The following is a 26,778-nucleotide window of genomic DNA, read 5'->3' as shown; positions in this document are numbered from 1 at the left end:
ATTGGTTATATAATGAGATGGATATTGATGTATATAAAAGACTTGGAGGAGCAGGGCCACATCAGGCACACTTGGCTACTTAGAAGGTGATACTCAGAGTACTAAAAAGAGGAGTGCATCATGGGGGTGCCATTAATGGCCTATATTATGTTTGTCTCTTTCACTCCCCCTGGGTACATAAGCACCAAAATAACCCATGCATCAATTTCATTTTGGAAGCAAAGTTGACGGCTTCAGATACTTTTAGGACCACACCATTGAACTCCTTGTCCACTGGCGCTTATCATTCAGTGATCTGTGAGGCTGTCCATCCCCAGACAAACTGGAGGGGACATGCTCAATATTCCTGGAATGGGCAGGCAGAAGAAGGTGAGGACTCATCACTCTACCCTGTGTAGCCATTGTCTTCCATCTCCTCTAGTTCCACCGGACAGGGTTTAAGATGGGGAAGAGCCTCCCACACTTCCAGCATTCGTTGTGGCGTCAATCCATGGACAACCAGGACATCCAAATAGTGGCAGAAGTCGTCATTCTTCAACCCAAAGGAACGGAACCGAGGCTCATGGTGAAATTTAACCTTGGCTGCCAAAGCCAGGAACCCAAAGAAGACATCGTCGAGAGGGAAGATTGGAATGATGGACGCTGCCCAGTTGAGAGAAGGCACTAACTCCGCTGGAAGGAGGAATCCCCCCCCGGAGACAAATGGAGGGTAATAGCCGTGAGGGTAGACAGAGAGAGGAACTCCATACTTCCCCCAGCGATCAGGAGGCGGGTGGATTTGAAGCTGGCCATGGATCTGTAGTCGATGTTGTATGGGAGATGAAGAAATGTAAGAAGCCAATGCATGAGGGTTAACAAACTCGTCGTCATCACCTGCACAAAGAATGAAGAGTGTAAACGTCTATTATTGCAGATACAACACAATAAAACAGCATTTATGCAAATACAACGTAGTAAAACAACAATAATGTAAATACAATGCCGTAAAAGAACATTAACATAAATGCAATACCGTAATACAACAATAATGTAAATACAATGTAGTAAAACAACAATTATGCCGTAAACCAACAAAAACGTAAATATAATTCTGTAAAAGAACATTGTCACGCTCCAGACTATTAAAACCACTTTCTTACCTCTCCGGGTGCCTGTACAGGATAGCACAGAGGTCCACTCACACTGTGTATCACTCCCGGCTGGTGCTGAGGTCTGTCTGTGCTGCTCCTGCCCCGTCCGCTCAGAGGGCCTGATTCAGAGCCGCTCGCTCTGAATCAGGGCCGTGCTTTTTTTTTTTGGAGCCCACAGCTATAGCGAGCGGCCATGATAATGGTCACGATGGTCTCGTTTTTCACAAGCCCCAGAGAGCTTTCAGCTCTAACAGAGTCGGAAGCTCTCCACTGACATCACTGTCAGTGGGGCCGCCCCCAAATGGAACGCCTTCGTTTGGGCAGCCACCCCCCCGGCCTGCCCACCAAAGGGGGCGAGCTGTCACTCAACATCGACAGCTCGCCCCCTTTGGTGCGAGACCCAGAGCGACGGATTGCCCGTCGCTAGCCGGGTCTCGCGCATGCACATGACGGAGCCGGCTCTGTCATGCGCATGCACTGTGGGCCACCTTCGACCCGGTTGCGAGCGATCAGCGCTTGCAACCGGGTCTGAATCAGGCCCAGTGTCCTGTTACTGGGCATCCGCAGCCTCTTGCTAACAGAGTATCTTCCCAGCTAGATGGCACACAGGCTGCACGCCCAGGGCAGTTGCCCCCTGATGGCAGCCAGTTCTCTCCTAAATAAAAGTATGGGTGCAGCCATGTTGGACTCTGTCAACTGAAGCTCTTCCTCCACTCAGATCGCTGCTCCCAGACCAGCTGATCGCAGCATCCAATCCCTGGGGCTCCCCCCCTATAAATTCTAGCTGCTCTCTGTTGCCAGTACTACGTTGCTTCTTGCTGAAGTTACAGCTCAGTGCTGAGCTTCTGTCTGCCTGCTGTCCCCAATGATAGCAAAGGAAGGATGGCAATGTAGTTTCTGGCACACCACCCCGCTGATTCATAGGAAGAGGGCACCGGCTGGTCCCGCCTGCTGCTCGCCTCCTAGCTGCTGACTAGCACTGTGGGGAATGCTATGAAGGGCTGGCTTACTTCCTCTCTGGTCCACCTCGGCTCTGCCTCCAGCAACTGCCATCACTCCCTCAGCTCCAGCCGCTCAGCCCCGGTCTCTCCCAGCCTGTCAGCCGCAGTGACGCGCTGGATTCCCCGGTGAGTACTGATGTAGCTCCTGCCCATTAGAGTGCTCCCTCAGGACTGCCCAACTGTCAGCTGGGCAGCTCCTTTTATAACCTCCCTTTCGGGTCCTGTATATGTGCCGGCTCTGCTCCTGCCAGGGCCACATGCTGTACTGCTATTCCACAAAGACAATTGACCATTAACTCCAGTTCAGTCAGGGCTCACCCATAACGTCCAGTGGTAGAGTCCTTGCCTCACATCCCCCCTTTTAGAAGCAGTTCAGACCAAGAGGGGAATACCATAACACTCCATGACAATGGGGTACAGTTTTTGGCATGAAGTAAAACCAATACATAACAACCAAGGCACAGTACAGGATACATGAATTTATCTCATTTAACACTTATACCATAAAGTAAAATTATAAATATCTCCCAGCAATGCAGACATATATTAACAGAAATAATACTAATAAAGGGGTACTCCCAGGCCTCGGGGTACCAGATGATACTTCCAGCATTGGACTCATATTAAGTTCATCAATTCATCAACATCAGACTCTTATCAATTAACTTCCTCAATTCATTCATATCGGATTCATATCAGATAAGTTCTTCAATTCTTCAACATTGGAATCAATTCCATCAAGTTCTTAAAATTAACAACATCCATCTCAAACCAATCCAGCTCTCAATCCAGCATCATCGGTCCCAATCCGATTCTGGTTATTCATTCAGTATTATCATCTCTAGTTCTCATCCCAACCTGCTGTATATAAATAGACTTTCTATTCCTGTTCTCACCTTTGGGTCCATCATCCTCCTGCAGCTCCTCTACCTCCTCACAGCAATACATGAGGAAGCCCTGGCTCAGCCACCCAGGTTTATTCACACCTCCTAAGTCTCCTCTTCAGCCTCCCATGCCTGTTCCAGCCCAAACCAATCCTCAGGCTTGACAAACATAAATGCAATTCAGTAATACAACAATAATGTAAATACAATGCAGTAAAAGAACAATTAAGTACAGTAAATACGATGCCGTAAAACAACAAAAACGTAAATAGAATGCCGTGAAAAAACAATATCACAAAAACAATGTCTTGAATCAATATCTGTGTAAATACAATGCCATAAAACAACAACGTAAATACAATGCCGTAAAACAACAACGTAAATACAATGCCGTAAAACAACAACGTAAATACAATGCCGTAAAACAACAACGTAAATACAATGCCGTAAAACAACAACGTAAATACAATGCCATAAAACAACAATGTAAATATAATGCCATAAAACAACAACGTAAATATAATGCCGTACAACATCAGATTCCGCTACCAATGGAGATTCTTTAACCAAGTAACGCCGGTAGGCATTAGCACCAAAAGTTTTTGCTGTTTCTGACAGAGAGGCTTATTTATTAATATGTCTTATCGGTGTGATAAAAATCAAGGCTGGAGTCTGCCCAGCAGTTCCTGGAGATCTGGGCAAGCCCCCAGCGTGGGGACGGGGGACTGATATGAGGTCACGGCCACAAATTGCTCACAAAAGGGGGTGTAACCTTGTTGTCACTAGGCTACGGCCCCTTTTGCATTGTGACACCCGTTGACGCCTCTGGACATATCAGTCAGATGGAAGGTAGGAGACAGACTGAGTGTATATTCTTGACGTTCAAAGTTCAAGTTCTGACCTGTCATAGCCTAGGGAGCTCTTTTGCCATGCAGGGCTGCATATGTACTTGCATTGGCAAATTTATGCACGCCCACGTAACGGCGTTCAGACGCCCAGGCATGCCTGCATTTCATTAACCATCCCCCCGTCAACACCCCCAAAATGGTAATTTCCTGTCAATCAATCTGCAATGGGCCTCCGTGGTCTGCGATCTCGCACAGCGATGGCTGTGGGATCGCACAGCTGCCTTCGCACACGCGCACTGCGATGAATACATATGCGCAATGGCAAACAATTGCTCAGATTGAGTGCGAATGGTAATAGCATCCACCTCTGAATCCGTCCCCCTGACCACATCCTAGTGCAATCGGCAGGATGAGGAGCTAATACCAAGAATCTAGGGTCATTTGGAGGGGGTGGAGCTTAATGACGCAAAGAGCCCGGCCCCAGAAATGGTCATCTGCATCCCGTCTCCGGGCTTCTCCCAGAGAAGATCAACTAAGTGTCGGCAAGTATGAAGTTCTGTAGTGCCCATAGGATGATTTATACAGGATTGCAATGTTGTTTCCTTTAAAGTCTCAAATGTATACAGCCATGGCCAAAAGTTCTGAGAATGGCACAAGTATTGGTTGTCACACAGTCTGCTGCTTCAGTTATTATAATGGCAATTTGCATATACTCCAGAATGTTATGAAGAGTGATCAGATTAATTGCAAAGTCCCTCTTTGCCATGACAATGAACTTAGGCCCTGATTCAGAGCCGGACGCTCTGACCAGAGTGCTCGCTCTGAATCAGGGCCCTCCTCCATTAATATGGAGCGTCCTCCTGGACGCTCGTATAGCTGTGGGTCACCACCCACAGCATATACGAGCGCGCAAAAAGATGGTCGCGATGGTCTTGACCATCGCGTCCATCGGACTTGCGAGGGAAACCCTGCGGTCGGGTTTCCCAGCCGCAAGGCCAGGAGTGATTTTGGCTCTATCAGAGCCAAAATCACTCCCACTGACATCACTAGTGATGTCAGTGGGGCCGGCTTCAGACGGTAGGCGTTCCCATGGGAATGCCTCCGTCTGGCAGGCACGCCCCCGGCACGGCCCCCAAAGGGGGCGTGCTGTCAATCAACATTGACAGCACGCCCCCTTTGGTGCGAGACCCGGAGTGATGGAAAGTCCTTAGCTCGCCGGGTCTCGCGCATGCGCGCGACGGAGCTCCCTCCATCATGCGCATGCGCAGTGGGGACCATCGACCCACTTGCGAGCGTACTGCCGCTCGAGAGTGGGTCTGAATGACCCCCTTAATCCCCAAAACAACATTTCCACTGCATTTCAGCTCTGCCACAAAAGGACCAGCTGACATCATGTCAGTGATTCTCTCGTTAACACATATGAGAGTGTTGATGAGGACAAGGCTGGAGATCACTCTGTCAGTCTAACTCAATCAGCATAACAGATTGGAAGCTTTAAAAGGAGGGTGGAGCTTGAAATCATTGTTCTTCCTCTGTTAACCATGGTTACCTGCAAGGAAACACGTGCAGTCATCATTACTTTGCACAGAAAGGGCTTCACAGGCAAGGATATTGCTACTAGTAAGGCTGCACCTAAATCAACTATTTATTGGATCATCAAGAACTTCAAGGAGAGAGGTTCAATAGTTGTGAAGAAGGCTTCATGGTGCCCAAGAACGCCCAGCAAGCGCCAGGATCATCTCCTGCTGTTGATTCAGCTGCGGGATTGGGGCACCACCAGTGCAGAGCTTGCTCAGGAATGGCAGCAGGCAGGTGTAAGTGCATCTTCACACTGAGGGCTCTATTTATTAACATTATTTTTACTAAAATAAAGTGATAAAGGCTGTTTTGTGTTTTCACACCCTTTTCACGTTATTTTAGTGTCACCTAAAGTTACTACAGGGCAATAGGAGTAGAATTCGTAAAATTCTACTCCAACCCCTAAGTATCACTTATTTTTAGTAAGTAGATCGCATTTCCCTTCATTGTAATGGGAAATGTGATCCGACCAAAGTTACTAAAAATAAATTGTAAAAAAATATCGGGGAAAGCCCTGTGATAATAATGCATCCCCCGGTTACCGGACTCCTGCCCTGCTCTAATGGGGAGAGCAGAGCCGTGAGCCGGCCCCAGCGATCAGCTGTGTGGTCTAAATAGACCTCATGCTGATACAGTATAAAAAAAATGTTAAAAAAAAAATTAACTTACCTGACTCCAGGGACCTGTGGTCGGGCTCCGGTGATGTTTCCCCTCTGGTCAGCTGGTCTTCCATGCTGCACTGCGGCCCAGTCATCAGGTGATTGGGTCCCAGTGAAGTATGGGAGATCACCTGACTGGAGGACATGGAAGACATCACCAGAGCCCGGATCATGCAGGTAAGTAAGAGTAAGGGAGAGGGGGGGGTCGCTCGGGAGGGGGGGTTCTGCGGTCGCGGGGAGTGGGGTTTAATGACGGGGGTGGGGCTTAGCTTGTGCGGGGCACTACTAATGGTATTTTTTGCGAATATACCGTGACTAGTGTGCGGATGGGGTTCGCAGGGACAGAGCTTTCTCACAAGCTCTGTCCCTGCAAGGGATTTGTAGTAAATCCCTGTGATATTGCCTGAATTCGCAATGCGAATTCAGTCGGTAATATCACACTACAATCTGCATTACAAATATGGACTGTAGTAAATAGAGCCCACAGTGAGGTAAAGACTTTTGGAGAATGGCCTGGTGTCAAGAAGGGCAGCACAGAAGCCACTTCTCTCCAGGAAAAACATCAGGGACAGACTGATATTCTGCAAAAGGTACAAGGATTGGACTGCTGAGGACTGGGGTAAAGTTATTTTCTCTGATGAATCCCCTTTCAGATTGTTTGGGGCATCTGGAAAAATGCTTGTCAGGAGAAGGAAAGGTGAGCGCTACCATAAGACCTGTGCCATGCCAACAGTAACGCATCCTGAGGCCATTCATGTGTGGGGTTACTTCTCAGCCAAGGGAGTGGGATCACTCACAATTTTGCCTAAGAACACAGCCATGAATAAAGAATGGTACCAAAACATCCTCCAAGAGCAACTTCTCCCAACCATCCAAGAACAGTTTGGTGAGGAACAATGCCTTTTCCAGCATGATGGAGCACCTTTGCCAAAGTGATAGCAAAGTGGCTCGGGGAACAAAACATTGAAATTTTGGGTCCATAGCCAGGAAACACCCCAGACCTTAATCCCATTGAGAACTTGTGGTCAATCCTCAAGAGGCAGGTGGACAAACAAAACCCACAAATTCTGACAAACTCCAAGCACTGATTAGGTAACAATGGGCGGCCATCAGTCAGTATGTGGCCCAGAAGGTGAGTGACAGCATACCAGAGCGAATTGCAGAGGTCTTGAAAAAGAAGGGTCAGCACTGCAAATATTCACTCTCTGCATAAACTTCATGTAATTGTCAATAAAAGCCTTTGACACTTATGAAATGCTGTAATGTTACCTCAGTATACCATAGTAACATCTGACACTTATGTAATGCTGTAATGTTACCTCAGTATACCATAGTAACATCTGACATTTATGTAAAGCTGTAATATTACCTCTGTATAAAATAGTAACATCTGACACTTATGTAATGCTGTAATGTTACCTCATTATACCATAGTAACATCTGACACTTATGTCATGCTGTAATGTTACCTCAGTATACCATAGTAACATCTGACACTTATGTAATGCTGTAATGTTACCTCAGTATACCATAGTAACATCTGACACTTATGTAATGCTGTAATGTTACCTCAGTATACCATAGTAACATCTGACACTTATGTAATGCTGTAATGTTACCTCAGTATACCATAGTAACATCTGACACTTATGTAATGCTGTAATGTTACCTCAGTATACCATAGTAACATCTGACACTTATGTAATGCTGTAATGTTACATCAGTATACCATAGTAACAGCTGACACTTATGTAATGCTGTAATGTTACCTCAGTATACCATAGTAACATCTGACACTTATGTAATGCTGTAATGTTACCTCAGTATACCATAGTAACATCTGACACTTATGTAATGATGTAATGTTACCTCAGTATACCATAGTAACATCTGACACTTATGTAATGCTGTAATGTTACCTCAGTATACCATAGTAACATCTGACACTTATGTAATGCTGTAATGTTACCTCAGTATACCATAGTAACATCTGACCAATAGGTCTAAAGACACAGAAGCAGCAGACTTTGTGAAAACCAATACTTCATTCTCAAAACTTGTACCCATGGCTGTATATGTATTGTTGCAATACTTTGCATTTTGGGAATAAACGGGATTGATTTGGGAGCAAAGCAAAAAGAAAAGTCAGTAACTTTGTACCAGGAACAAACTATACTGCACTGCAAGGGGGGCAAATACATATATTTTATTGCGTGCAGTGTAAATATTGGCTGCTTCTGCATGTAGCCCACAGATGCTGGACAGCTTAGTTAATACACTTCAATTGATATTAGAACTTGGACACGCCCCTCCCGTAATTACATTCCTCCCCCTGCAGCACAGCATGGTATTACCAAGGGGCAAAGTTACTCAGAATAAGCTCCAGCACATAGTTATCTGTATAATAGGTGCTCCTATAGCAGCATCCCCGGGTGCCTCTCACACCGCATAAGGGCTCATTGTGTTTCTTCTCACACTTCCTGCTGCCCAGATGTGACGTTCCCAGCAGCGGCGGTCTCTGAGGAGCCCCCTGCACATCTGGGATGGGCTATTTCTACACATGGCTGTCAGACACGTTTTTCACGTGAACCAACTTTACTGAACAAAAGAGCGAATCCACACTGAGAGGCAGAATGCTGAGGACTCTTCCTAGCGTCAGAAGGCAGATGTGGGATGGCTACCAATGTCCTCCAATTGTCTTATATTCAGTCCGTGCAAAATGCGTTGGTCTAGCCTGTATGTGAGGGGCCTTACAGGAGAGCGGCATGGGAAACCCTTTATCCTGTGATCTCCCCTGACCCCCAATGGCAGAGAGGCAGCCGGTATGTGAGCACCAAAGTTTCCAGACTTAATTAGCTCATATTTTAATAGCTACTATAATATAAAAGACAAAACCAACCTGCTTTTTCCTTTTAAATGACAGATTCTTTAAAAATACAGGATTGCTCGCTGGAATGGAGCTTGTGTCCGAAAGTCGCTATTACATAAAGTCCATATTCTCATTTATGACAGCTGGTCATATGTGATTAGTCAGTGTATATACTATATATATATGTTGTGTTGCTGTACTGCTGTATTCTATAGATGTATTTATGAATGCTTTCATCTGTCTATACTGTAAGCAAAGCAAAGGTTTATGCTCTGTGTTCTCCTGTGTGCCCCATACACCTTGTGCATGGTGTCCCTCCTGTGTGCCCCATACACCTTGTGCACTGTGTCCCTCCTGTGTGCTCCATACACCTTGTGCACTGTGTCCCTCCTGTGTGCTCCATACACCTTGTGCACTGTGTCCCTCCTGTGTGCCCCATACACCTTGTGCACTGTGTCCCTCCTGTGTGCCCCATACACCTTGTCCACTGTGTCCCTCCTGTGTACCCAATACACCTTGTGCACTGTGTCCCTCCTGTGTGCCCATTACACCTTGTGCACTGTGTCCCTCCTGTGTGCCCCATACACCTTGTGCACTGTGTCCCTCCTGTGTGCTCCATACACCTTGTGCACTGTGTCCCTCCTGTGTGCCCAATACACCTTGTGCACTATGTCCCTCCTGTGTGCCCCATACACCTTGTGCACTGTGTCCCTCCTGTGTGCTCCATACACCTTGTGCACTGTGTCCCTCCTGTGTGCCCCATACACCTTGTGCACTGTGTCCCTCCTGTGTGCCCCATACACCTTGTGCACGGTGTCCCTCCTGTGTGCCTCATACACCTTGTGCACGGTGTCCCTTCTGTGTGCCTCATACACCTTGTTCACTGTGTCCTTCCTGTGTGCCCCATACACCTTGTGCACTGTGTCCCTCCTGTGTGCCCAATACACCTTGTGCACTGTGTCCCTCCTGTGTGCCCCATACACCTTGTGCACTGTGTCCCTCCTGTGTGCCCAATACACCTTGTGCACTATGGGCCTGATTCAGAGCCGGACGCAATTAGCGCTTGCTCGTCCTGATAATAGGGGTGGCCATTCAAATGAACCGTTCGCTGTTTGCGGTCTGTTCACGCCTCTAGGTCTGAATGAGTGAACAAAACTTGCGGTCGTTTTTTGGAAAACTACGCCACCTGGCCGCTCGCATCCTACATCATGTCCGCTATTTATTAGATTAATCGAGTACATCGACCAGGGTATGAACTGCTCGCTATTCTTGTGGTTGGTTTTTGCTACCACAATTTTGCGAGCAGTTCTGGCTATTAAATAACCCAGTGACGTGGTCAATGACGCTGCTGTTTTAATTATGCACACCCATAAAACGCCCGTTTTGACCTTTAAGCACGCCTGCGTTCGGATCTCCACTCCCCGTTTTCAAGCACCTTCCCCTGTTATCACCCACATACGCCTCATTCTGTCACTCAAATTAGCAGGCATTCGCTATTTTGCGAGCACATGAATTTCGAACGCACTGACTGGTTCGCGCATGCGTATAAAGATCCGTATGCATGCGCAGTTGGCCAAACATCGCTCGGAGCGAACGAGCTGCCGCTTACGAGTGGCTCTGAATCAGGGCCCTATGTCCCTCCTGTGTGCCCCACACACCTTGTGCACGGTGTCCCTCCTGTGTGCCTCATACACCTTGTTCACTGTGTCCCTCCTGTGTGCCCCATACACCTTGTGCACTGTGTCCCTCCTGTGTGCCCAATACACCTTGTGCACTGTGTCCCTCCTGTGTGCCCCATACACCTTGTGCACTGTGGTCCTCCTGTGTGCCAAATACACATTGTGCACTTGTGTGCCCAATATACCTTGTGCACTGTGTCCCTTCTGTGTGCCCCATACACATTGTGCACTGTGTCCCTCCTGTTTTCCCCATACACCTTTTGCACTGTGTCCCTCTTGTGTGCCCCATACACCTTGTTCACTGTGTCCCTCCTGTGTGCCACATACACCTTGTTCACTGTGTCCCTCCTGTGTTCCCCATACACCTTGTGCACTTTGTCCCTCCTGTGTGCCCCATACACATTGCGCACTGTGTCCCTCCTGTGTTCCCCATACACCTTGTGCACTGTGGGCCTGATTCAGGGCCGGACACTATTTGTGGACGGTCGTTCTGAAAAAGGGGCCGGATATTTAAATTAAGCGCTCGCTCTTTGCGGTCTGTTGACGCCTCTATGTCTGAATGAGCGAACGAAACATGCGCTCGCTATTTTGAAAAAACGCCCCCTGGCCGCTCGCATCATACATCATCTCCGCTATTTATTAGATTAATCGAGTACATCGAACGGCATATGAACTGCTCGCTATTCTTGTGGTAGCATTTTCCTACCGCAATCATGCGAGCAGTTCAGACTAAAAGACAACCAAGTGACGTGATTTATGACGCTGCTTTGTTAATTATGCACACCCTTAAAATGCCCGTTTTGACCATTTGGCACGCCTGCGTTCGGATCTCCACTCCCCGTTTTCAAGCACCTTCCCCTGTTAACCACCCACTAACGCCTCATCCTGTCACTTAAATTAGCAGGCATTCGCTATTTTGCGAGCACACGATTTCCGACCGCACTGGTTGGCGCATGCGCATTACAACCCATACGCATGCGCAGATGTGCAAACATCGCTTGGAGCGAACGAGCGGCCGCTTACGAGCCGCTCTGAATCAGGCCCTGTGTCCCTCAGCACCTCTCAGCATCACTGAATATACATCACTGGTTTTCCTAATTACTGTACCTGAGAGTCCACCTGCACAGCAGATTCTGCATCACTGGACTCTTTCAAACAAACATGTCTGACTGGATATTTAACCTAACACAATCAGGGGGTCCACTATCCAGAATTACTACCTTCCCCATGCTGACCCTTGCATTCCCTGCCTTGTTATCTAGCAGTGCTCCATCGGACCACGCACGTCTATATGCACCAATGCTAATGGTGCCTCAGCTCTGGTTGCTGACTTTGGAGGGAGACAACAGATCTGTTTTCCCTTTATACAGCTCACATGCCGGTCTCATACCCCAGGTGGCCTAGCTGCTTGTGCCACAACTCCATAGACTGACTTGTCTCAGAGGCCATTATCATACAACACTCTGCTTTGTATAACACATATAGTTGCTGAAACTGGGTTGCTGTTGGTATCACAGACCCTCTTTTATTTTGCACAACACACTTGCCCTCTGTGAACTTGAGCTTGAAACCTTCGTCTTCTAGGATATTTATGACAATGAGGTTTGTCCCCAAATCTGGCACAAATAACACATCTTGGATGTCTGTGACTATGACTTCCTCTTTTATTCTCAAGCACAACACGATTGTCACAACTTTTGTGGCTGTAAGGACCTTGTCTCCAATCCCTCTGACTGCTATAGGATCACACATGCTTAAAGATTCTTTGTTGCAACTAATTTGCCTTGTGGCTCCCGAGTCCTTGTACCAGCAATCCTTCCTATGACTGTCTTTGAAATTTATAGCTGGCTCCTTTCTTTTACAATGCTTCTTCTGTGCTATACTTGAATTTCCCACCTTGTGACATTGAGACTTGTACTTAGACCTTTTGAGCTCAGTGTCCTTTGCGAGTAAAGCAGAATTGCATTTAACTCAACTTGTATGCATTCCTGGAACTGCAGCAGTTTAGCCCTCATGATAGCTTGATCACACAGGATTCTAAAGCCACTGCTAAGAAATCAAAATCAGGCGTTAGATTCGCCGCATCATCATTGCGACCTTCTTGTCATCCATCTGATCTCTCACAGGTCATTTGCTGAGACATTGACAGCATCTTATCAATTACTCACTCATGTTTCTGCATGCACTCAACTTGGTACCATACAATGTACACCTTAGGTTTGTTCTCCTCATTGAAACCTTTATCTTCATACACTACTTGCAGGGCTATCCACATGTCATGTGCTGACATTTTCCTGTAAATTATGGCATCTACATGCTCCTCTACAGCCAGACCAATGGTTTTCATAGCTCTGTCTACTTCAACAGGATTTGGATTGTCACCTGGTTCATTTGTGAACTTCCACAGCTCTCCCGCTTCAGCTGCATCTCCATAACAAACTTCTTCATGGCTTACTTCTCTGAATCTCTTAGTTTGGTAAAGGTTGTGCTTGCAGCTGCACTGTGCATTTTATGTGCTGATTTAAACACAGGACTTCACTGTATACTTCACACACAGGGTGCTGGGGTGCCTGGGCCTATAACCTATTGATATTACCTATTGTTATAGAGCCTTGCTGGTTGCAATGGGTATCAGTGGAATGTGAAATGGAGGTTAGTCCACACAAATGGAGGTCATGCTGAAGAGAGATAAAATAGAGAAGTTGCCCATAGCAGCCAATCAGCTTCTAACTCTCATGTCATAGGCTGTGCTAGATAAATGACAGTTAGAAGCTCATTGGCTGCTTTGAGCAATTTCTCCACTTCATCTCTCTCCAAGGCTTGATACATCTCCCCTAGAGATAATACATAAGATGTAGAGATCAAGGTCTGTTAGTTTAACTCTCAGAGAGGATTCAGATGTTAATTTAGACAGTGGTGATGGTAACGCATTTCGCTACCAATATGTATATAATGAGTTAGTCACTCACCTTTGAATATATACGTGGCCTCCGGACACCTATAATGCACCCACTCCAGAAAGCACCTCTCTTTAAGAGACAAGTTATGGTGACTTTCCAGGAAGTCCCACAAAAGCGTGTCCTCATAATCCGAAGCCTCTTCAATCAGCCTCTCCATCTGCCTCCGCCTTCCGGAATTTGCGATTAAAAATATAGGCTTTAAACTGTACCCATCAATTGTTCTTTCTTTCGCCCAGGTCCTTCGGAGGACATCTCGCCGGTCAGTAGCCACTGGATGGGACTTCACAGCCATTAGAATTAAGGGGTTTTGTGTCCGGCAATAGCCTAACAATCCTATAACTGCTCGACACCTATACGTCTGGAGGGCAGGATATAGCCGGGAATATTCGGACAGGTCCATATAGAAGCTAAAGTTTGTGTCATACAGAGTAGTAGATCGGCGGAGTGATGGAGGGGAACTGAGGTTGGCTGGGAAGGGATGTTGGAGGTCAGGAAGTTCGAGAAGAGGCTCATTTTCATACAGAATCCAGGTGAGGAGGGAGAGGTTGCAGAAAAGACAGAATGAGAGGATGGTGATGTAGGTACGTCTTCGCCTTATCATGCCCTGCAAAAAGAGAGACAAGCAGTGTTCAGTATGATTTGTGAGTTCTAGTTTCATTGCCAATAGCCCATCAGCCATTTTAGTGTTACCAGTGGTTCTCAACCTCAACCTTGGGATAAATAATGACCCCGCAAAATAGATTAACTCACCTACTGTATGCAGAAATCCAGAAAGATGATTTGTTGGTGGTACTTGAGGAGTTGAGCTGAGAACCACCACACACAACTATAGCATATATTAATCATGTTCTATAATAATCTATAAATGACATTGTGCAATACTGTACATTTTCAGTCAGAGCAGAAGAACTGGCTCTGCTGCTCCTAATCTGACGAGCAGAAGCTTGGCCACCAGAATGTTCTGTACTGTGGCAGTGATGCATGGGTAGACATCTTAGGTTTGGGTCCCACAGATGGCATAACGGACTTGCTACCGGGAACTACAATATCTAGCAGAAATGTGATCTCATTTACCAGCTCACCTGGAGGACCTTCAGTGGTGGTCTGGTCCCCCTCCCCCCCAAATTCTCTTCCTCTTTATCTCTGCTTTCTCCTTCCCATCCTCACTCTCTTCACCCAATTCCTCTCATCCCTATCCTCTGTCACTATCTGTTATCTCTCTCTTCTCTCCATTATCTATTTACCTGTATTACAACTTCCTCTGTCTCTTTATTTGTGTTCTCCCCCTTATCCTCTGTCTCTTTACCTGTATTCTCTCCCCCTATCCTCTGTCTCTATACCTGTATTCTCTCCCCCTATCCTCTGTCTCTTTACCTGTATTCTCTCTCCCTATCCTCTGTCTCTTTACCTGTATTCTCTCCCCGTCTCCTCTGTCCCTTTACCTGTATTCTCTCCCCCTATCCTCTGTCTCTTTACCTGTATTCTCTCCCTCTATCCTCTGTCTCTTTACCTGTATTCTCTCCCCCTATGCTCTGTCTCTTTACCTGTATTCTCTCCCCCTATCCTCTGTCTCTATACCTGTATTCTCTCCCTTTATCCTCTGTCTCTTTACCTGTATTCTCTCTCCCTATCTTCTGTCTCATTATCTGTATTCTCTCCCCCTATCCTCTGTCTCTTTACCTGTATTCTCTCCCCCTATCCTCTGTCTCTTTACCTGTATTCTCTCCCCCTATCCTCTGTCTCTTTTCCTGTATTCTCTCCCATATCCTCTGTCTCATTACCTGTATTCTCTCCCCCTATCCTCTCTCTTTACCTGTATTCTCTCCCCTATCCTCTGTCTCTTTACCTGTATTCTTTCCCCTATCCTCTCTCTTTACCTGTATTCTCTCCCCCTTTCCTCTGTCTCTTTTCCTGTTTTCTCTCCCCCTATCCTCTGTCTCTTTACCTGTATTCTCTCCCCCTATCCTCTCTCTCTTTTCCTGTATTCTCACCCATATCCTCTGTCTCTTTACCTGTATTCTCTCCCTCTATCCTCTGTCTCTTTACCTGTATTCTCTCCCCCTTTCCTCTGTCTCTTTACCTGTATTCTCTCCCCGTCTCCTCTGTCCCTTTACCTGTATTCTCTCACCCATATCCTCTGTCTCTTTACCTGTATTCTCTCCCTCTATCCTCTGTCTCTTTACCTGTATTCTCTCCCCCTTTCCTCTGTCTCTTTACCTGTATTCTCTCCCCCTATCCTCTCTCTTTACCTGTATTCTCTCCCTCTATCCTCTGTCTCTTTACCTGTATTCTCTCCCCCTATCCTCTGTCTCTTTTCCTGTATTCTCTCCCCCTATCCTCTGTCTCTTTTCCTGTATTCTCTCCCTCTATCCTCTGTCTCTTTACCTGTATTCTCTCCCCCTATCCTCTGTCTCTTTACCTGTATACTCTCCGTTAGCCTCTGTCTCTTTACCTGTGTACTCTCCCCCTATCCTCTGTCTCTTTACCTGTATTCTATCCCCCTATCCTCTCTCTTTTCCTGTATTCTCTCCATTAGCCTCTGTCTCTTTTCCTGTGCAATGTCCAGGTTACACAATTATCTAACACGCTCACCTTGAATACTTCAGATCCATATAGATATACAAGAAAAGCAACACACACAAGAGATACACAATATTTAAAAAGTAATTGCTATGCCTTTAAATGCCTGATTTATACAGCCAGAGTGCCCCCCATGCTTCTCTCCCGTATTTTATTTCCATTATACAGTATCAAGATCTTAGACAATTCTACAAGATTTAGGGCCGTATTCAATTAGACGTGAAAAGCAGTTTTTGGCGAAAAAGTTTTGGCGATGACGTCATTTCACCAAGCGGAAAAGTATCGCCGTATTCAATTCCAAATACTTTTCGCGGACGTAAAAACGCAATGCAATATAATAGGTGAAAAAGATTTGCCTATGAATAGGTGTGAAAAAAAGTGCAGAATTGCGGTTTTGGGGTGCAAACATCGGGAAACCACTCAGCACCTTTGGGACAGCCCCCCCAAAAGGGGGCGAAAAGAAAAAAATCAAAGGTTAGGCACAAAAAGTACTTCTTCAATGTCTGAGACTATTTCCTAGCCTCTCACTTTCAAGTGTAGAGTAATTGTCCCAACTTTTGTGGCATGAAGGACCTTGTCTCCAATTCCTCTGACTTTTACTGACTTTCATGGCTTTAATGATTTGAACCTACTTTCATTACAGCTAAAATGCTTTGTGGCTCCTGAGTCCATTTACCAGCAGTCTTTATGGTGGCTATCGGTAACATTTAAGGCTGACTCATTCCCGCTGTCACAGTTAGGTGAATAGGTACCACGTGATACATTTGTTCTGCAGTCTGAAGCCTTATGTCCTAACTTGTGACATTTGAAACGTCTATACTTAGACTTTCTGACCAGGAAGTCATACTCTTGTTTAAGATTTTGCAGTATCTCCATTAGAGATGAGCGGTTTGGTTTTGGCGCGGATCTTCCTGCCAAGTTCGGATCTCAGAATGAGGCAAAAAGTGATATTTCACGGACAAAAATGGAATCTTTCACGGACATCTGTGCCAATATGTCTGTAAAAGATGACGTTTTGTCTCATTCTGAGACACAAACTGATTCAGAGATGGACAGTATTGAACAGGCACAAGAAAGTGATAGATGCTCCTCTGGCCAGGCTGCATTAGCTGAGAAGTACCCAGCATGGTTGGTTCCTGGCAGCTTGTGAGGCCAGGAAATCTACGTCCACCGATGCAGACCCTGGTCTTGTCCCTTTCAGAAAACAAGGTGACACGTCACCATTTCCAGGAACACTGGCCAGCCACACCCCCTCTTCCCCCCCGGATGCCATAGAAATAATGCTTCGGTATTTTCAGAGGTTTGAACACATTTTTACCAGTGATGCATCCCACCCACATTATGAATATGAACAAAATGTTAGAAGTGGAGAGTGCTACTTCGTAACCTCCAATATGGCTCCTTCATTCCATTACTAAGATGGCTGCCAGTACTATTACTGCACATGCATTGCGCCATCTTGCCTACTGTGTATGAGTGACATAGTGGGAGGCGGACGTCTCTCCCTTAGCTCCAGAAACCTGCAACCTTTCACCTGCATTGACCTTTGTTCCAGCACCAGAACCACAACTGCATACCTGAGACAGTCACTGGTTGGTGGTTGGAGATACCTGCAATCTCCACTTCATGCTCCTCCTCTACAAGTGTAACACTGAGTACGGCTGTACTACAGCTTACATAATAAATCACTGCCTGGTTAAGCTACATTGGGCTGGCTCTTGGGTCATCTTGCAGTCCACTGGTGTGTACAATTAACTCTGCTAAAACCACCTCCTGTACAGACATTTCCAACACAAAATGAAACAAATGAACGATGGGTATAACAAGTTACATCATATAACAGTAGTCAATAAAATCCCTAACAATGCTAACAAACATAATATCACTGGAGGTGTGACTGACGGCAAACACTGAAACTGTCTTATTTATACCTGTAGCAGTGACATGCGGTAAGGTGAATGGCTGGGGAGGCACACATGGAGATGGGTCTGAATGCTGGGAGCCTGTCTTACCCCGTACTCACTGTAACTCCCCTCACTACACTAAGTTTCAGTGTCCATTGATTCTCCAACCTGTCTCTGCCTGTTATCTCTCCTGATATCCTGTCTCTGCCTGTTATCTCTCCCCCTAACCTGTCTCTGCCTGTTTTCTCCCCCCTAACCTGTCTCTGCCTGTTATCTCTCCCCCTAACCTGTCTCTGCCTGTTATCTCTCCCGCTGACCTGTCTCTGCCTGTAATCTTTCCCGCTTAGCTATCGCTGCCTGTTATCTCCCCCTAACCTGTGACTGCCTGTTATCTCTCCCGCTAACCTGTCTCTGCCTGTAATCTCTCCCCCTAACCTGTCTCTGCCTGTTATCTCTCCCACTAACCTGTCTCTGCCTGTTATCTCTCCTGATATCCTGTCTCTGCCTGTTATCTCTCCCGCTAACCTGTCTCTGCCTCTTATCTCTCCCCCTAACCTGTCTCTGCATGTTATATCTCCCCCTAACCTGTCTCTGCCTGTTATCTCTCCCCCTAACCTGTCTCTGCCTGTTATCTCTCCCGCTAACCTGTCTCTGCCTGTTATCTCTCCTGATATCCTGTCTCTGCCTGTTATCTCCCCCTAACCTGTGACTGCCTGTTATCTCTCCCGCTAACCTGTCTCTGCCTGTAATCTCTCCCCCTAACCTGTCTCTGCCTGTTATCTCTCCCGCTAACCTGTCTCTGCCTGTTATCTCTCCTGATATCCTGTCTCTGCCTGTTATCTCTCCCGCTAACCTGTCTCTGCCTCTTATCTCTCCCCCTAACCTGTCTCTGCATGTTATATCTCCCCCTAACCTGTCTCTGCCTGGTATCTCTCAGGCTAACCTGTCTCTGCCTGTTATCTCTCCTGATATCCTGTCTCTGCCTGTTATCTCTCTCGCTAACCTGTCTCTGCCTGTTATCTCTCCTGATATCCTGTCTCTGCCTGTTATCTCCCCCGCTAACCTGTCTCTGTCTGTTATCTCTCCCCCTAACCTGTCTCTGCCTGTTATCTCTCTCGCTAACCTGTCTCTGCCTGTTATCTCTCCTGATATCCTGTCTCTGCCTGTTATCTCTCTCGCTAACCTGTCTCTGCCTGTTATCTCTCTCGCTAACCTGTCTCTGCCTGTTATCTCTCCTGATATCCTGTCTCTGCCTGTTATCTCCCCCTAACCTGTGACTGCCTGTTATCTCTCCCGCTAACCTGTCTCTGCCTGTAATCTCTCCCCCTAACCTGTCTCTGCCTGTTATCTCTCCCGCTAACCTGTCTCTGCCTGTTATCTATCCCGCTAACCTGTCTCTGCCTGTTATCTATCCCGCTAACCTGTCTCTGCCTGTTATCTCTCCCGCTAACCTGTCTCTGCCTGTTATCTCTCCTGATATCCTGTCTCTGCCTGTTATCTCCCCCGCTAACCTGTCTCTGTCTGTTATCTCTCCCCCTAACCTGTCTCTGCCTGTTAACTCTCCCGCTAACCTGTCTCTGCCTGTTATCTCTCCTGATATCCTGTCTCTGCCTGTTATCTCCCCCGCTAACCTATCTGTCTGTTATCTCTCCCCCTAACCTGTCTCTGCCTGTTATCTCTCCCGCTAACCTGTCTCTGCCTGTTATCTCTCCTGATATCCTGTCTCTGCCTGTTATCTCTCCTGATATCCTGTCTCTGTCTGTTATCTCTCCCCCTAACCTGTCTCTGCCTGTTAACTCTCCCGCTAACCTGTCTCTGCCTGTTAACTCTCCCGCTAACCTGTCTCTGCCTGTTATCTCTCCTGATATCCTGTCTCTGCCTGTTATCTCCCCCGCTAACCTGTCTCTGTCTGTTATCTCTCCCCCTAACCTGTCTCTGCCTGTTAACTCTCCCGCTAACCTGTCTCTGCCTGTTATCTCTCCTGATATCCTGTCTCTGCCTGTTATCTCCCCCGCTAACCTGTCTCTGTCTGTTATCTCTCCCCCTAACCTGTCTCTGCCTGTTAACTCTCCCGCTAACCTGTCTCTGCCTGTTATCTCTCCTGATATCCTGTCTCTGCCTGTTATCTCCCCCGCTAACCTGTCTCTGTCTGTTATCTCTCCCCCTAACCTGTCTCTGCCTGTTAACTCTCCTGCTAACCTGTCTCTGCCTGTTATCTCTCCTGATATCCTGTCTCTGCCTGTTATCTCTCCTGATATCCTGTCTCTGTCTGTTATCTCTCCCCCTAACCTGTCTCTGCCTGTTAACTCTCCCGCTAACCTGTCTCTGCCTGTTAACTCTCCCGCTAACCTGTCTCTGCCTGTTATCTCTCCTGATATCCTGTCTCTGCCTGTTATCTCCCCCGCTAACCTGTCTCTGTCTGTTATCTCTCCCCCTAACCTGTCTCTGCCTGTTAACTCTCCCGCTAACCTGTCTCTGCCTGTTATCTCTCCTGATATCCTGTCTCTGCCTGTTATCTCTCCTGATATCCTGTCTCTGCCTGTTAACTCTCCCGCTAACCTGTCTCTGCCTGTTAACTCTCCCGCTAACCTGTCTCTGCCTGTTATCTCTCCTGATATCCTGTCTCTGCCTGTTATCTCCCCCGCTAACCTGTCTCTGTCTGTTATCTCTCCCCCTAACCTGTCTCTGCCTGTTAACTCTCCCGCTAACCTGTCTCTGCCTGTTATCTCTCCTGATATCCTGTCTCTGCCTGTTATCTCTCCTGATATCCTGTCTCTGTCTGTTATCTCTCCCCCTAACCTGTCTCTGCCTGTTAACTCTCCCGCTAACCTGTCTCTGCCTGTTAACTCTCCCGCTAACCTGTCTCTGCCTGTTATCTCTCCTGATATCCTGTCTCTGCCTGTTATCTCCCCCGCTAACCTGTCTCTGTCTGTTATCTCTCCCCCTAACCTGTCTCTGCCTGTTAACTCTCCCGCTAACCTGTCTCTGCCTGTTATCTCTCCTGATATCCTGTCTCTGCCTGTTATCTCCCCCGCTAACCTGTCTCTGTCTGTTATCTCTCCCCCTAACCTGTCTCTGCCTGTTATCTCTCCCGCTAACCTGTCTCTGCCTGTTATCTCTCCTGATATCCTGTCTCTGCCTGTTATCTCCCCCGCTAACCTGTCTCTGTCTGTTATCTCTCCCCCTAACCTGTCTCTGCCTGTTAACTCTCCCGCTAACCTGTCTCTGCCTGTTAACTCTCCCGCTAACCTGTCTCTGCCTGTTATCTCTCCCCCTAACCTGTCTCTGTCTGTTATCTCTCCCCCTAACCTGTCTCTGCCTGTTATCTCTCCCGCTAACCTGTCTCTGCCTGTTATCTCTCCTGATATCCTGTCTCTGCCTGTTATCTCTCCCGCTAACCTGTCTCTGCCTGTTATCTCTCCCCCTAACCTGTCTCTGCCAGTTAATTATCCCGCTATCCTTTGTCATATGCAAATATGACCAAGTGGCGAAATAGGAAGCGATCGCTCGTCAAGGCATAAGCATGCCCTCTATGTCTTGGCGAGCGATCACTTTGTGTATGCCGATGCCTATTAGCATATGGTGAGCCACCCATTAGCGCACGTCATCTCCAGGAAGTGTATTAAAACATTGATACATCGAGGACTATCGGAAGCGATCGCAGTGCTTGTGGTTGCTTTACCCTACCGCAAGCACTGCGAGGATTTCAGAGTAAAAAAAATGCTGGTGACGTGTACTATGACGCTGCCTGTTAATTATGCACGCCTCTGAAATGGCGTTGAAACACTCAGGCATGCCTGGGTTTGCACCTCCACTCCCCCGTTTTTACTGGACTGCCCCTATTACCACCCACACACGGCCTCTCCTGTCACTTATTACGCTGGGTTGTCTTTGTAGGGTGAGCGAGCGCTTCCCGATCGCTATGAGTAGTTTGCGCACTGCGATGTATACGCATGAGCAGATTAGCGAACATCGGCAGCAGCGAGCGGACACTTGCTAATGACCGGGTCTGAATCAGGTCCTCTGTCCCTGTTTTGGTCCTGTCTAGCTGAGAAGACCCGGGCGGTAAAACTTCCGATGCTAGAGATGTGTGAAGGTTCCTGCCCTGTGTAAAGTAAAAACGAAGAGTGAAGAGAGCGCTATGCGGTGATCTCAGCTGTCTGAGGGTTGATTAGTCCCCCTGGCACCTTCTCCACTGCGCTCTGTATTAGTGTGAGAGGAGGGGGGTGGTGATTTATTACCATGAGAGGGGTTGTCTTGTGTGTTATTACCATGGGAGTTTTCTTTGTCACTGAGGGGGAGGGGTTATTGCTTCAGTGACTACATACAGACATTTGGCGCATGGGCATTTGTGGGTACCAGTGGGTGATAGAGGTGATGTTATAATGGGGGCATATGGGTACTGGGTGAGACCCAGACACCCCCTATGCATTTCCCCCCACTAAAATATTATTATTAATTTTTTTAAAGATATTTTTTACTTAATAAAATGAAACAATTTCTTAGGGTTTTTTTCAGGATAGCTGTGTCTGATATGTATCAGATGATAATGAGATGCACCTACCTGTATTGTTCTTGCCTGTGATATACACATCTGTTAAGTATTTAAATCATAGCTGGGTTTGGATTGGCCATTAATGAACATGTGACATGGCTTAATTGTAAGATAAACCTAAAATAGGGATGGCCATTGGTATGGTTACCATCGATGGCAAAATAACAAGTGGCCGTTGATGGTAACCAACTATACAATGGATGACCATCGATGTTTTCTAAAAACCGATGGTCATTCCAGTTCTATCACTGACTGGCAAGTGGGCCAATCAGAACAGGGGGGCATGGCTTTGCGGGTGTCGGGGGATGGAGCTATGCTTCGTGTCCTGGCACCTTAAAAAAAAAAAATTTGGTTATGTCCTTCCATCGATGGAGGGAAACCATCTAGTTCTCCCCCATCAATTGAAAAAACATTAGACATCGGCCATAAACCATTGCTGATTGTGAATCATTGAGGGACGATGGCCATATCTAACCTAAAGTAACATTTTTTCAACATATACAGTAATTGCTAGCCCCTGATAATGGCTTTGTACAGCCTGACTGGCCCAGCGCCACTGATAACGGCAATGTGCAGCCTGACCAGCTCAGCGCCCCTGGTAACTGCATTGTACAGACTGACTGGCTCAGCGCCCCTGATAATGGCTTTGTACAGCCTGGCTGGCCCAGCGCCCCTGATAATGGCTTTGTACAGCCTGACTGGCCCAGCGCCCCTGATAATGGCTTTGTACAGCCTGACTGGCCCAGCGCCCCTGATAACGGCATTGTACAGCCTGACTGGCCCAGCGCCCCTAATAACAGCAATGTGCAGCCTGACTGGCCCAGTGCCCCTGATAACGGCAATGTGCAGCCTGACCAGCTCAGCGCCCCTGGTAACTGCATTGTACAGACTGACTGGCTCAGCGCCCCTGATAATGGCTTTGTACAGCCTGGCTGGCCCAGCGCCCCTGATAATGGCTTTGTACAGCCTGGCTGGCCCAGCGCCCCTGATAATGGCTTTGTACAGCCTGACTGGCCCAGCGCCCCTGATAACGGCATTGTACAGCCTGACTGGCCCAGCGCCCCTAATAACAGCAATGTGCAGCCTGACTGGCCCAGTGCCCCTGATAATGGCAATGTGCTGCCTGTCTGGCCCAGCACCCCTGAAAACAGCAATGTGCAGCCTGACTGGCCCAGCGCCCCTGATAACAGCAATGTGCAGCCTGACTGGCCCAGCGCCCCTGATAACGGCAAAGTGCTGCCTGACTGGCCCAGCTCCCCTGATAATGGCAATGTGCAGCCTGACTGGCCCAGCGCCCCTGATAACGGCAATGTGCAGCCTGACTGGCCCAGCGCCCCTGATAATGGCAATGTGCAGCCTGACTGGCCCAGCGCCCCTGATAATGGTAATGTGCAGCCTGACTGGCCCAGCGCCCCTGATAACGGCAATGTGCAGCCTGACTGGCCCAGCGCCCCTGATAATGGCAATGTGCAGCCTGACTGGCCCAGCGCCCCTGATAATGGTAATGTGCAGCCTGACTGGCCCAGCGCCCCTGATAATGGCAATGTGCAGCCTGACTGGCAAGCGCCCCTCTGATAACGGCAATGTGCAGCCTGACTGGCCCAGTGCCCCTGATAACGGCAATGTGCAGCCTGACTGGCCCAGCGCCCCTCTGATAACGGCAAAGTGCTGCCTGACTGGCCCAGCGCCCCTGATAATGGCAATGTGCAGCCTGACTGGCCCAGCGCCCCTGATAACGGCAATGTGCAGCCTGACTGGCCCAGCGCCCCTGATAGCGGCAATGTGCAGCCTGACTGGCACAGGTCCCCTGATAATGGTAATGTGCAGCCTGACTGGCCCAGCTCCCCTGATAACGGCAATGTGCTGCCTGACTGGCCCAGCGCCCCTGATAACAGCAATGTGCAGCCTGACTGGCTCAGCGCCCCTGATAATGGCAATGTGCTGCCTGACTGGCCCAGTGCCCCTGATAGCGGCATTGTACAGCCTGACTGGCCCAGCGCCCCTGATAATGGTAATGTGAAGCCTGACTGGCCCAGTGCCCCTGATAACGGCAATGTGCAGCCTGACTGGCCCAGCACCCCTGATAACGGCAATGTGCAGCCTGACTGGCCCAGCGCCCCTGATAACGGTATTGTACAGCCTGACTGGCCCAGCGCCCCTGATAATGGCAATGTGCTGCCTGACTGGCCCAGCGCCCCTGATAACGGCAATGTGCAGCCTGACTGGCCCAGCGCCCCTGATAACAGTAATGTGCAGCCTGACTGGCCCAGCGCCCCTGATAACGGCAATGTGCAGCCTGACTGGCCCAGCGCCCCTGATAACGGTATTGTACAGCCTGACTAGCCCAGCGCCCCTGATAATGACAATGTGCTGCCTGACTGGCCCAGCGCCCCTGATAACGGCAATGTGCAGCCTGACTGGCCCAGCGCCCCTGATAATGGCAATGTGCAGCCTGACTGGCCCAGCGCCCCTGATAATGGTAATGTGCAGCCTGACTGGCCCAGCGCCCCTGTTAACGGCAAAGTGCAGCCTGACTGGCCCTGCGCCCCTGATAATGGCAATGTGCAGCCTGACTGGCCCAGCTCCACTGATAACGGCAATGTGCAGCCTGACTGGCCCAGCACCTCTGATAACGGCAATGTACAGCCTGACTGGCCTAGTGCTTTGTTCTCCCACCTTTCTACAGTATCTATTTGTCATGTCAACATATGAAAATTCTATACAAGAAACATTTTAGGGTTAGGTTTAGGGGTTAAGTTAGGGATAAGGGTTATTGATTAGCGTTAGGATTTAGGGTTAATGTTTATATTTTAAGGTTAGTGATTAGGGATAAGGGTTAGGATTTAGGGTTAGTGATTAAGGGTAAGGGTTAGGATTTAGGGTTAGTGATTAGGGATAAGGGTTAGGATTTAGGGTTAGTGATTAGGGATAAGGGTTAGTGATTAGGGTTAAGGAATAGGTTTTAGGGTTAGTGATAAGGGTTAAGGGTTAGGATTTTGGTTGATGTTGGGGTTAGAATTAATGTTTAGTGGTTATGCTTTGAGGTTAGGGCTAGATGTTAGGGTTAGGGTAAATATTGGGATTAAACATTATGATGCCTAGGTTATGAATGTCAGCAAAACATACTGAACCCCCTTATATACAGGACAGATACGGGACACATGTACAGGCAGAACAGGGATAGGACACGTGAGCAGTCGCTTGTAACATGGCACATCTACATGCCGTACTAGTATGATTGGCAGATGGCTACGTAGACTCACTCATTATCTTGCTTTTTAAATGTCTTTTTTTTATTTCTACGAACAATGACCTCTGCCACAGGCTCTTTATGGCAATGGAAGGGAGAACGCTAAATGTGGTCTACAGAATTGGCAAATTATTTCAATCAGACTTAAATATATTTACAATAACCCATGATCTACAACACCTAATAGAATATGCCCGATTTATCATCGACTAAGACACAACTACAAAGCGGCAACAAAAATATTCACAAATCTTATTATGTGCACAGCGCCCAGGTGACGTTCATCAAAATCAACAAGTACTGTAAGCCGTAACCAGTGCCGTGCGACCGGTGCCGCGTGCCAGGGTGCAGCACAGTCTCTGCCCTGACAGCACCGGATTCACCCGGACACACGCAAAATCGAAAGCATGGCATTGAGTTAACTCAGGAGCGAATGGTTTTTGTATGTTGTTTAAGAGGTTTCCTGATTGCCGTCTTGTACAGCTACCGCATATGGCGCAAACCACAGAATAATAAATATTGCGCTTTGCCTGTACAAGCGGCGTCTGAATGATGCAATCTGCAAAATCACTTTATAAACGTTGTCTAAGGCAATGAGACATTTGTATTGTACAGAGCTGAACCCATATGGGGCTCTGGGCCTCCCCCATCCCCCTCCATTATTCAGAATACACACAGAAATATAGCTAAGTTCATCTAAAGCCCCTTTGCTCTCAGGAGCCTGGGTGGTCTTATGGATGATACAGCACGGTCACATAGGGGAACTCTCTACGGATATAAGCTATAAAGGTCTGTAAATATTGTAGAGAGGTGTCACTTACTTACATGCAGCCACGTTCTCCTCACACCGGGCCACGTTCCCCTCACACCGAGCCACATTC

General features: G+C 47.7%; 1 protein-coding gene across 1 annotated transcript; it reads right to left on the bottom strand.

The window, feature by feature from the left end:
* LOC148481223 (beta-1,3-galactosyltransferase 5-like) lies at positions 1 to 26,778 on the bottom strand. Its single transcript, XM_088453799.1, has 3 exons — positions 26,723 to 26,778; positions 13,618 to 14,212; positions 1 to 873 (listed from the first exon to the last, which is right to left on the bottom strand). The coding sequence occupies exons 1-3, from the start codon at positions 26,774 to 26,776 to the stop codon at positions 386 to 388; spliced, it is 1,137 nt and encodes a 378-aa protein (XP_088309925.1). The 5' UTR covers positions 26,777 to 26,778; the 3' UTR covers positions 1 to 385.

This window comes from Taudactylus pleione, unplaced genomic scaffold (genome assembly GCF_031769625.1).
Source record: "Taudactylus pleione unplaced genomic scaffold, aTauple2 ptg000589l, whole genome shotgun sequence".
Classification (NCBI taxonomy): Eukaryota; Metazoa; Chordata; class Amphibia; order Anura; family Myobatrachidae; genus Taudactylus; species Taudactylus pleione.
This window is presented reverse-complemented; position numbering and strand designations above follow the sequence as displayed.

What these genes read in the sequence shown, in the direction of transcription:
- LOC148481223 (XM_088453799.1), bottom strand. Translation starts at nt 26,776, where the DNA reads ATGTGGCTCGGTGTGAGGGGAACGTGGCCCGGTGTGAGGAGAACGTGG. An exon ending in TGAGGAGAACGTGGCTGCAT is followed by an intron (nt 14,213 to 26,722) that starts GTAAGTAAGTGA and finishes CTCTTTTTGCAG; the next exon opens with GGCATGATAAGGCGAAGACG. An exon ending in GGCCACGTATATATTCAAAG is followed by an intron (nt 874 to 13,617) that starts GTGAGTGACTAA and finishes TTCTTTGTGCAG; the next exon opens with GTGATGACGACGAGTTTGTT.